The sequence below is a fragment of the Pleurodeles waltl genome, chromosome 1_2, assembly GCF_031143425.1.
Source record: "Pleurodeles waltl isolate 20211129_DDA chromosome 1_2, aPleWal1.hap1.20221129, whole genome shotgun sequence".
NCBI classification, from domain to species: Eukaryota; Metazoa; Chordata; class Amphibia; order Caudata; family Salamandridae; genus Pleurodeles; species Pleurodeles waltl.
The window spans coordinates 1026986681-1026998474 of NC_090437.1; the positions used below are offsets into that span (position 1 = coordinate 1026986681).

Sequence of the window (11794 nt, forward strand, 5' to 3'; positions counted from 1 at the left end):
TGGCTAAGTGTCGGTCAGCAGTGTGGCAGGCAAATTCATGTATGGCATGTATAATGCATCTAATTGACTTTCAGTAGGCCCTCTCCTTCACCCAAATGCAGGACATGATACCTCAGTTCAGTACGCCTAACCTGTCCTGACACATCTGATCGCAGTGTGTAAAGGCTGAATGGGCTTCTGCACACTAGACCCTTACCAGCTGTGCGATGTCTTCTCTGAATTGTATTGGAATGCAACATGTCCTGCTTCCTTTGTCACAATCCTCACATCCATTTATAGCAGGGGCTCTGCCATGCTGATTGTGTGCTTGCCTTCTGCTGGAGGTGTTACTGATTCTATAACTAATCACCATCAAATGGGCCCAGGCCCCAGTGTCTTCACCAGCCTTGTCTATGGCAACATGGTGTTAATTTTAATTTGTTTCAAATTAATGCCCTCTGCATGCCTCAATATACCTCTTCGTCCTTACCCTCCCAAGATGGGATCAGAAGAGACAAAGCAGCTGTGGTGACAGGGATGTTTGTGCCCCCAACAGCAACAAAAATCATTGGAGTGGTGGTTGGAACGCTTATTACAGCAGTCTCTATGAGAGAGGGCTCAGTTGTTGGGGGGCCATTGGCAGCATGGCTTGGGGTAATCGCTGTTGGTCCTTCTGCAGTTGCTGCTGTGGCCGCAGAGCTGGAGGGTGTGATGCTAGTGATGACAGGATTGCCAATTTTGGTACCTGCGATAACCACAGTGATACCAGTCTCAGAACATTTTGTTGGCCTGTCCCTCCCTCATCCCTTTGGGTGGCAGTGCAGGACTAGTAGAGAGATTGCTCATAAGGACCAGTCTGCATGTCAGCTGCAATAAGATCATGGGTTCATAGTCAGTGATTGCAAACTTGACACTGTGGGCACACAACAAGAGTAAGATGTTAAGAGGTGAGTGAGCTTCCCCAGAGTGTGTCCTACCAAAGGGAAAAACTAGAATATGAATGGAAAGAGAATGGATTTACTAATAAAGGAAGAGAGCTACAAAAAACAGACAACATTACAATCATTACTCAGCATCCTGCAATATGTAAGAAAATCAAACAACTAGTCAATAAACGTTGGAAAGTTGATGACAAGAAATTTAAAAAACATTCAAACAAGAGCATCATTTAAGTAAAAAACCACATCAGGAGACAAACAATTTGTCATGTTTCCATAGCCTTCATGCACAAACTATGGAAGCTTCATAAAAGGTATGTGATTATGCACCTACCAACAAAAAAATAAATTCAAGGTCACAATACATGTGGAAGTAATTATGTAAATTATAGTCTAAAATGTCTATGTGGCTTATTAGATGCTGCAAAGACAACTTGAAAAGCCAAACTACGGTGAAATGAACAGATCACATATAGAGCAACAAGACCTGAGACCCACTTCAGCCTGACATTTTAAGTAGAAACCGCATACATTTGCCCATATGACTTTACATGGACTGGTATTGGAACACTCCCTCCCATGGGTAGGAGATGTGGTAGGAATCATTTATTGGACCAGCGAAAGAACATCTGGATAAATTAATTAGTTAAATTGTGACCAAAAGGACTGAATGAATTTGAGAATTTAAAGTGTTTTATTCATTTAAGAAATTCACATCTGACTAATTGCTAAATGTATGTGATGAAAGAATAGAAAGCAACTTTGGAAAAAAACATTAAACTGAATGAATAAAAAGAAACAAAAGAGGCATGGAGAAAAAGCATAAAGTTCCCTATAAAAGTTATGTGATAAACCAGATGGAGTGACAAACCATGGTAACCTGACAAACGTATATTAAACTTAGTTTTACATTTAAATACATTGTATAAAGGAGACGTTCCAAGAAGGCAACTGTGAAAATAGGCGCAATGAAGTTTACAATTTCTGGGTGACAACAACATAGAGTGCCAGAACCACAATAGAAAACATAAGCTGGGTTCAGAGGACTATAGACAAGGTGTCAGAGTTAATGTTAAAAACAAATTGTGACTGTATAATCGAGGAAAGGCTATGGTGAACAGTTAAATGATTTTGAAAGTTTTGCTCAGTTGTAAGAGACTGTTTATCATTTAAGAACCGGCTAATGAAAATTGAATTGATAATTATTTGTTAGGCCATGTAGAACTCTGAGGAAGCAGACAACTTCTGAAATGCATTTGACACTAAATATTCTTATGACTACAATTAAAGGAATTTTCATAAATTAGTGGACATGAGTAATTGCACTGTGAATTTGAGAACTTTGACACTTATGATTATTAGTACCTAAGGAATGGATTGATGAATTGATATCAAAAACAAATTATTATACATTTTGAACCTTTTTCGGGCTATGGAGATAAGCTGACAAGCAAGAGATTGTAATGTTTTATGTGTAAAAATCTTTAATAAAAAGTAATAAAAGGAATCAGCATAAAACATTTTTTTCCTGGGAATAGTAGCCTCTTTAGACACCAAAACTGTGTTGTCACTCAGCTACATTTGCATAGGCACAGTTCTGAATGGAGGGTGTCAATAAACTATGAACATCATAATATATATTTCTTATCTCTTTAAACATTTGCTTAAAAACATAAACTTAAACAAAACCATTAGATTGAGTAATCTTGACATAGTTAAGTCTTCCGACTGAGATAAGCAATTTTTGATTTGGTTGACTATTTCTTTTATCTCTTCTCAGTTGTTCATGCTATATTTTCCATATATTCATCAGTTTATTCATATTTGAAAACACATAAAGCTTTACAGTAGTTACACCATTTACAATCACTAAGAACACACAAGAATTACAAATTAATGTGCAACATTTAAGAAATTCTGTAACGACACAAATTATGTTCAAGTAATTTGTATTCCTCAAATTACTGAAAGTCCCCCACCAGGTAATTCTGAATACTTATATTTAGAGAGAGTTCGGTTTACAAAGTTATGCTATAGTACATACTGTAGTACCCCTGCAATGCTCCTAAATGCTTTTTTAAAATTAGATAAAAATGTGAGGATTCAGGGAATGTTCATATATAGTTAGTACAAAAAGAAAGCACTGTGGCCTTTTTCATTTTTACTAATTTGCAGTTGGACATTTTGCGGCTTACTCACAGAGGCATGCAAGTTTACATAAAAGACTGTCATTGTAGTACAACTACCCTAACTCATAACTGCTTTTGTGAATCAAACCCATATGGTGCAATAGTGATTAACATTATAGCTACAAGTGCCATGCAATAAAATAAAATATGTACCAAGGTGGTCATTTTCTTGTACAAAATTGACAGCCTCGATCATTCTTGAACTGCTTTCTAAGTCAAAATAAACTGTAAGTTATTAATGCAGCCAAACCTAAATTACATGCATTTCTTTCTGAATATAGGATTTTCAACTTGATCTGTGTACGTCAACATCCTACCTTGTTATCAGAGCATCAGTATTTAGCATAAGATGGTTTGTCTCATATGTTTTGAAATTTAACATTTCATAGTATAACATTTATGGACCACTTTAGCCCAAAAGGTTAGAGATGAGGTTGCTTCATCCTGGCACTGTCCCTCTAGATCGAACATCTCCATTCAAAGCCTGCAAAATGATCTGTGGTCAGTATTATAAATCCCTGAATGGCTACCACTCTCCTAATAGATCAATCCCTGCAGTGCACCAGGGATAGCCCTGGCTAAAAAAAACATGTGTTACCTCTTGAAAGAGCTGCAACTATCTTCATCAATAGTCAGGTTAGTTGTAAATGATCACAAAACATTTCAAAACAAGTCGACTTGTGAATCCCAATAAACTCCCTACATAAGCCCTTCTATTACAATAAATGTCAACAGATGTCAAATAGGTGCCCCTGTAGATTCTGGACAAATGAGGTGTTATATACATTTATCGTGTAATACTCTCAAAGAAGTGTGCATTCAAACTGATATCAAGCTATTTGTAGGATTCAGAGTGGATGCATTGCTTGGTGCTCAGGCACAATATTCCCATGGAGGAAGAAAGAGCAAAGGCAGTTGTCTGGAAATGTGTTAAATTAATGGCCAAGTGATTACCGTGAATACTGGTTCAATACCTCCAGAGATCACTGTAGACTTTTAGCGGTATGGTCACAAATGACAATGTCATCAGCAAAAAATCAAACTGTCATTGGTTTAAAGAGTCACTTTTTGGGTGTCAAACTTACAAAACTCCTACTCAAAAACAATTATGTATAATGTTGGCCAGAAAAGTGCCAGAACACAACCTTGGAGAACAGCATTCGTGTTACTGGATTGTCATGGGCCCAGAAGCTAGTAGATGCTGTGGCATTCTGATAGAATTCATGTATTAACTATCAATGACCTTGACCGGTAACTTTCAAGCCATTTCACCCTCAAAATTGACTTGTTAACACTATCAAATATGAAAAAGACTACAAATGCACAGCGTAAAAGCACTGCATTCTTTTCATAGATGACCTGACCATGCACATAGGTGTGACCAAAGTGTGCATCGTGAAGATGCCTTTCCTACAGCCAGCATGGTACAGAGACATTTGGGCAAATGCTTACGCTCAATTTTAATCTCTTAAATTGGGACTTTGACATTAATCTTACATATCAACATTATAATTTATTATCACATATTAACATTATCTTTCCTAAAACTTTGACCAGCATATAGTAACCAGCGGCATACAGCACAGATCTGCATTAAGATACCTTGATAGGAGTGTGGGTGCTGTGTTTTGGTAGTTAGCTCAACATGTTCCACCTTCTGCAGGACAAAATATAAATTATTGGCTTTATTCTCATATCAACATCAAACAAAATTAAACCAGGAAATAGTTTTACATGTGTGAGCCCTTGTATAGGCAGGGAACTTAAAGGCTGTCCTTCCATTTCCTATTTTTTATTTTCAGTGCACCTGCTTGGTTGTTATCACCATCTTGGACTATCCTTATTCCAGGGGCATAACACAAGTCCCTGCAGTCCCTGCGTCACAAGCCGGGCCCCCAACCCTCCAAGGGGTCCCCATACAGCCCAAGGTCAATACATTTCAGTGAGATATGACAGACTCAAGGGCCCCAACATTTTGCATTACACCACTGATGCTATGACCATCTCTTACATCAAAATTGTATTAATCAAAAATAGTAATTTTTTTGTAATTCACTGTGTATCTTATTATCATATCCAGGACTCAGCATTGTAACAGGAAGAAGCAATCTCATTGGATAGTCTGTTTTCATACCTGTTTGCAATCAGAAGTGGTGAAAGATTGGAATAAGCACCTCTTCATGTGGAAACTTCTTTCATCAGATATCTCACTTGTTCCAATAGGTAACACAGATGAAGAGATATATTCCCTGCCCACTGATAACATACCTACTTGCAAGCCCAAATTCACAATTATATTTATGACCGTAAACGTATGTGTAATGACATAAATGGCTCAATTTACAGCTCTCATGCATCCGTAAAAAGATACCTAACAGGCATAAATGGTTTTACTAATGTATAATTGTACATCACTGTGTGCACAATTAGGCAGATTAAAGTGTGATTTGTCTTGTTAGTTTGCAAATGTCCACACACTTGTACATTTGTTGTCAGTCACGGACTACTCTCTGACCGTCCTTCACTACCTTGGCTGGAGTAACTCCCCTTCCAGGTTCCAAAGAGGAATGCAACACCTCCAAACTTTGACACCATGCAGGAGAAGGGTGTTTCTCTTTGGAACAAATGTTTTCTATGTAGGGAAAGCAATGAAAATGAAAACATGTGCATTTGCACAGTGGCTCTGTTTGCCCAGTGCAGTTATACTCTGTGTACAACCCTGGGTTGGGAAATAAATGGAAGTTTGGAAAAATGTCACTTGACATTCCCAGCAGTATGCCTTGAAACTAGTGACTGGTTTTGGAGAAAGTTTATGAATTTGCAAAAACAATATATTTACATCCATACATTAAATAATTTATGTAAGGGTATACATTTATACAGTTCTTTGTGAACTAGGGCTGTGGAAGTTAGGGCAGCTCCCATGTCCTGAGGCATCAGTGCTTCTTTCCTGACACAAAACAATCTTCTTCATCTTCATGTTGTTTATTGATCACCAGCCTACTATTCTTGGTCTGTGGCTTGGAGCAATTGTCTATGGCAGAGCATGAAATCCAACTATGGTCTCCCGCACTGCAGCACATTGCAGCATTTTTTCTCACTCTTTAAATGGGCAACATATCACACATTCATCTCTGGTCAAGCGTTTCTCCCACTGTGCACCTACACTGTCGAATGTAAACCCAGTTTTGATTTGGCAGAGCACAGCTATTTTCTTCTTCCAGAAGGAGACTCATGTCTTCAGACAACTCCTTGTTGCAAAATAAGTTGTTCACTGCCGTTCTCTAAGGAGCAGCACCAGATTGCGATTTTTGTGACTCTCCCTGCCCCAGTGTATTCGTCTAACACCCCATAGACCAGCAGACTTCCCCTCCTACTGTCTCTCTTTCCTATCCCATGCCTCTGTGCAAGTAGTATACACTGATCTCGTGGGTAGCTCTCTGATGCTTTGCAGCTATTGTTGGTGCTTTGTACAGATGAATTCAAAGGGTTGATTAGCTGGATTGGTGCCATGCGAGTTCCAAAGGATGATGGCTCAAGGCAAATAAAGAAAACCCACAGAAGACAAAATGTATTCTCCCAGGCATGAAGGTTTATTTTAAAAGTTAAGAAACATTACAGAAAGCAAAAGGACTAGTTAGTCAAGCAGTGCAATAGTTCATAATTAGCAAGAGGATAACATAAGATTAACCTGCAGGAAATATCCTAAGTATAGAGTCAAATGACAATCGGACATAGGGACTGCCCAGTAAGAAAGCGAGGAAAAGTTCTGTAAATCTCTAAGTACAAAACTAGCAAGAGGACTGACATGGGGTCTGCCTCTGGAGAAATAGGAAAAGGTTCAGGCACACATCTCAAAAGAGTAGCTTTTTATAGTTTCATAGTAGTAGAGAATTGTGACCCTTGATATAACATGGGGTGGTATCATGGGCTGAACTAATAAAGATACATGATATACACCAATCAGCATTACACCAGCATACCAGAAATTGTTACCCTAAAGACCACCCAAATTAGGAATAATAAGTTGTCCTCTTTACCATTCGTGCAAAGGGAAATCACATTGGGTGTTTGACCAATAAACCGCTAACATGAATTAACAATACGGTTGTGGCTGTAGGCAGCAGCAGCCTTGAATCTGATACACAGGAGAACATCTCCAGCAAGCTTCCTCCCATGCGCATTAGTTCATACAGCAGGAGTAAACATCACCACTAAATATTTCACATTTTCGTCTTTTTTACGAAAAAGGAAAACCCAGAATGAGAGAGAAATCATACATGCAGTACAACTTTTAAAAGGCTGTTTTCTACCTGCCAGTGCAACCAGACCACAGGCCCAGTAAAGTAGTCTTTTGTGGCATACTCACGCTAACTTAAAAACAAGAAAAAGAACATTAATAAATCTGCTGTAGCACTAGCTTCGAGTTGTATATACACATTTATATTAGGTATACGATAGACATGACCAAGCTAATAACAAAGTTTCAATGGGTCTATTAACATCTGTGATGCCAATATCGTTTTTGAACTTTTGTTGCATGTAGGATGTCAAATCAGACATAGCCAATGATGCTCTTTAAATTTCAGTCATGCAGGCACTTCTTTCAACCAGATCGCAAAAACTTTCAGAAACACCTAGGCCCATATTTATATTTTTTTAGCGCCGCATTTGCGTCATGTTTTGATGCAAAAACGGCTCAAACTTGCAAAATACAACTGTATTTTGTAAGTTTGCGCCGTTTTTGCGACAAAAAGCGGCGCAATTATGTTGCTTTCTCCGCGAAACAGAAGTTGGTTTAGCAGGATTTGGCTTCATAGCCACTGGCGGTGCATCTATGACACTGCTAGGTCCTCTGCTGCACAAACATGAAATCATAGTACAAATTTTCTCTGGTGATGGCAGGAATATGGTTCTGTGGTGCAAACGTTTATCATTATCAGTGCTGGTTTAACTGTGCGCTCCTAGATGAGTTGGATATTTAAGGAAGATTAGTTTAAGCCAATACCTATATTTTGGCAGTTAAAGATACTATGTACACACTTTATTTGGTGGCTGAAATAGCGAAGAATTGCTTCAAACCACAATGGATCTGATTAATAAAAAATGTCTAAATCCATGCATATATGAGATACTGCTACAGTTTGTGTAGTTTTCATTGCTTTTTTGCCATTCACAAAACTCACAAATGTATTGCAGGCCAACCCTACGAAGTCTGATTGCCAGCCCACATGTAGATGGTTAGATTATATGTTCACTTGCAGGTTTATTTATTTTTGTCTTTTCATTCACTTGTAAAATGTTGTGCAAACTCCCTTGCTGTAGATCCCTGAAAACGTGCATGTACGTGGTACTTTCCCAGATTTATTGCACTCACCACAGTTTCCAGTGAAATGACTGTGGAAAAAGGCACTATGGGGCTCATTACAAGCCCCTTGCACCGTTGTAGTGTCATTTTTTACGCTATGACAGCGCCGAGCAGTCCCCCACCCCGTGCCATATTTACAAACTTTGTAAACTCTTGCGCCACCTTATACCTGCACCAGGTATAACGTATGCAAGGGAGGCGTTCCCCTGCTGGGAGGTCCACAGGTATGCCGAAGTGAAATCCAAAAGATTTCACTGTCATTCTAGTGTTATTTTGTAACACCTGCTCAGGGCATGCGTTAAAGTGGCACTGTGCTGTTTTCAATGGTGTCCCCTTAGCATTGCTGAACTAGCGTCAAAACTTTTAATGCTAGCCCAGCAAAGCGCCACAACTGTGTCATAAATTCTGATGCAGCTATGCTAATGAGCGTCATGGTGCCATGCATTGTAAATACAAAGCTACCATGATATTGTTAGGGGGGCACAGAGCGGCGCAAGAAAACTGGTGTATCGTGATCGATGCACCATTTTGTAGTAAATGAGGCCCTATATATTTTAATAAACACCTACAACTCACATAGAACTCCCATGACACTTCTATGACTTAGAAAAATCCGCCACTTAGCAAATAGAAAAAAATCTGCCAAACAGGATCATTAATTTGAAGACATATGGTAAAACATTATGCACATGTAAGTGTGACATACATGCGAAAAAAAGTTATGCCATGGTTTGTGATCAGCTGAAAACAAAGCAGTTCAATAGCACATTAATATGTTCATATTTTTTTTCAGGTGTTGCCCTGTGTCTCTTTTTACATAACACAAGAAAGACACTGGCTGTATATCCCAGATGTCATTGATACTTTGGCGTAGCATCAACACATGAGTTTATAGCACACAATTTATTTCTCTAGACATGTGCCATTGTAAAAAGCTTTCTTGCCCTTAAGCAGTGGTAAAGTAGCTCAAATGGCTGATCTACTGCTGTATGTGTAAGTTGTAAAGACAGGCGTCATGCCCACCACCCCAGTGACCAGCTCAGGGGACCAGTGTCCCCTGGGCAAGGCCATAATACCCAGTGCCAGGCAGGGGTCCCCATGTAAGGGGCCCCCAATGGGACAGAAAAAAGAAAACTTAACTAGGACCCCCATCCTATGGCATCCCTCTGATGTGGGTGGGGGTGTTCCTGGGACTTGGAGTGGGCATCTGTGGGCCCATTCCATGGTACATAGCCATGGAAATGGGTCCACAGGTCACCTAACGCCTGGTCAGAACCAGGCTTTAAATAATGGCGCCAAGCAGGCTTAGTGCCAATATTTTGGTCCGCCTATTCCTTGGGTTAGCATGATATTGTGGACGGGAACCCCCTACCTTGCATCTAATTAGCGCACAGTAGTTTGTTGCAAGGTCGTTTGATGCGAACCCCTATATTTTGACGGTAGACAGGTCTAGCGTAAAAATATAAATATGGAGTTAACTATGTGCCGTTTTAGCGTCAAAAACTTTGACGCTAAAACGGCACAAGCCAAGTATAAATATGCACCTTGGTGTATCTAAGCCTCTGTGAGACAAGCATTGAAAAGTCAAAAAATATACCTGTCTTTCGACGTTCGGATGATGATTATAATAGTAATTAGGGGAAAGAGGAAATAGCAAAGTATTGGAAAAGGTCTAATATTTGGCAATATTGTTGTAGATAATAAGATGGTGCTGCCTTTGCTCTGATGAAAAGAATGACAGGAAAAGGCACAGCAGAATTTCGCTTTAAGTGTTCTGCAGTTTTGTGATTAATTTGTCTATGATGCCCTGAGTCTGACATTTGTTTTCATAATTTCACAGAGATGACTACAAGAAGTTCAGTCATGCATTACTCAGAGCAGGACCTGGAGGAAGGATTTGGTTAGAGAAGGTCACTTGGGAGAAGATACAACTTTGTGCTGGTCACTTCTAAAGAAGGCACCGCACTGGAACCTCATAGAGTACTTTATGGCCGGCTGGGAATTAGCCATTGGCAGAGAAGAAGGACGTGTCAGCCCTCCCAAGGTGACTTATTCACCTGTAATGTGACATAAATCATGTAAATAGTACTTTGACCTGAATTTAAATTCTAACGGAAGCAATATATACGGTTCACTGCAGCCATTCCCGTTACCCTACACAGACTCTTTGAAGGGCGATCGTTCCATGTTCAAGGATCCTCCCTCTGGAAATTGGTTCCTTCATGCTGAAAGACATTTTCCTCATATTCAGCAAATCACTGAAGAATTATCTCTGCCATTCTGCTTTCCAGCTTATATTCAGACCTTGACTTCTATATATAAATGTACTTTCCTCTAAGTTAAATGCCCTTTTAGCTGCATTTTGTAAACTCAACCTTAAAGTGTTTTGAAGTGACTGAATTGTCCTAACCCTAGACAAAATGGTGGAAAGAAATCAAAATAAACGAACTTCAGCAAGTGAATCTACAGTCAGTGTATAACATGAAGTATCAGTTATTTTTAATAATGAAGAAAGAGAGTCATTTCTGACTAATGTAAACTGATTACAGTACTTTATTATTCCATGTAATTGAAAAATGACAAACCCATGCCATTGATTGTTGAGGTTTTTGTTTAAAAAATCATTTGGTGATTGAAAAACACCTACAACATTTTGTTTCTTATGAAATTTGAAAGTGGTAAGAATGTATTCGGTCAGCCTTGTCTAATTCATTTGTAGTCATTACTTACAAAACTTAGACATTACCAATCCAGATGTTTGATTCCTCGTTAATGCTGTAAATCCTTTACATAAAAATACTGAAATCTGAGTCATATAATGTTGTATGTAGAAATGTATTTTTTAGGGATTTGTATTTGTTTCCTCGGTTTCCCGAAGCATTACTATCGACCCCCCAAAACTACTTTTGAAGTTATGCATTCGGAGTGGTAGTTTAAACGCAGTTGAAGAAGTTGTTGCCATCACTTCTTGCGTCGCCTTCATTCATATGGACCACGGACCTGTACTCACAATCACAAGGTTTGAACAGATTTACACTTTAAACGGTTGCCACTCTGGTAATGGAATAGCCTTGTAATATTTAAAAGTTGGAAAAACATCTTAGAATCCATAATGATCAGAGTGGGGTAAAAAATACCTATTTCATGTATGTTTTTTAATTAAACAGATGACACCTGTCAATACAGGACAGATTTCCTAGTTATAGTAACTATGAAACATAGGGAAAACACCTATTACAGTTCATTGTGTGGGATAAAAATGCAAGTTTGGCAATGTATTGAAAGAGAAAACATTCATTTCTGCGTGTTTCATTTTTTCT

General features: G+C 38.8%; 1 protein-coding gene across 1 annotated transcript in view; it reads left to right on the forward strand.

Moving 5' to 3' along the window:
- Positions 1 to 11284, forward strand: part of TMEM156 (transmembrane protein 156) — a 146104-nt gene extending 134820 nt beyond the window's left edge. Inside the window, exon 7 of the mRNA XM_069202097.1 lies at positions 10315 to 11284. Coding sequence (XP_069058198.1) covers positions 10315 to 10379 — 65 coding nt within the window. The 3' untranslated portion in view covers positions 10380 to 11284. The remainder of the gene's footprint in view (positions 1 to 10314) is intronic.
- Positions 11285 to 11794: the final 510 nt, after the last annotated feature.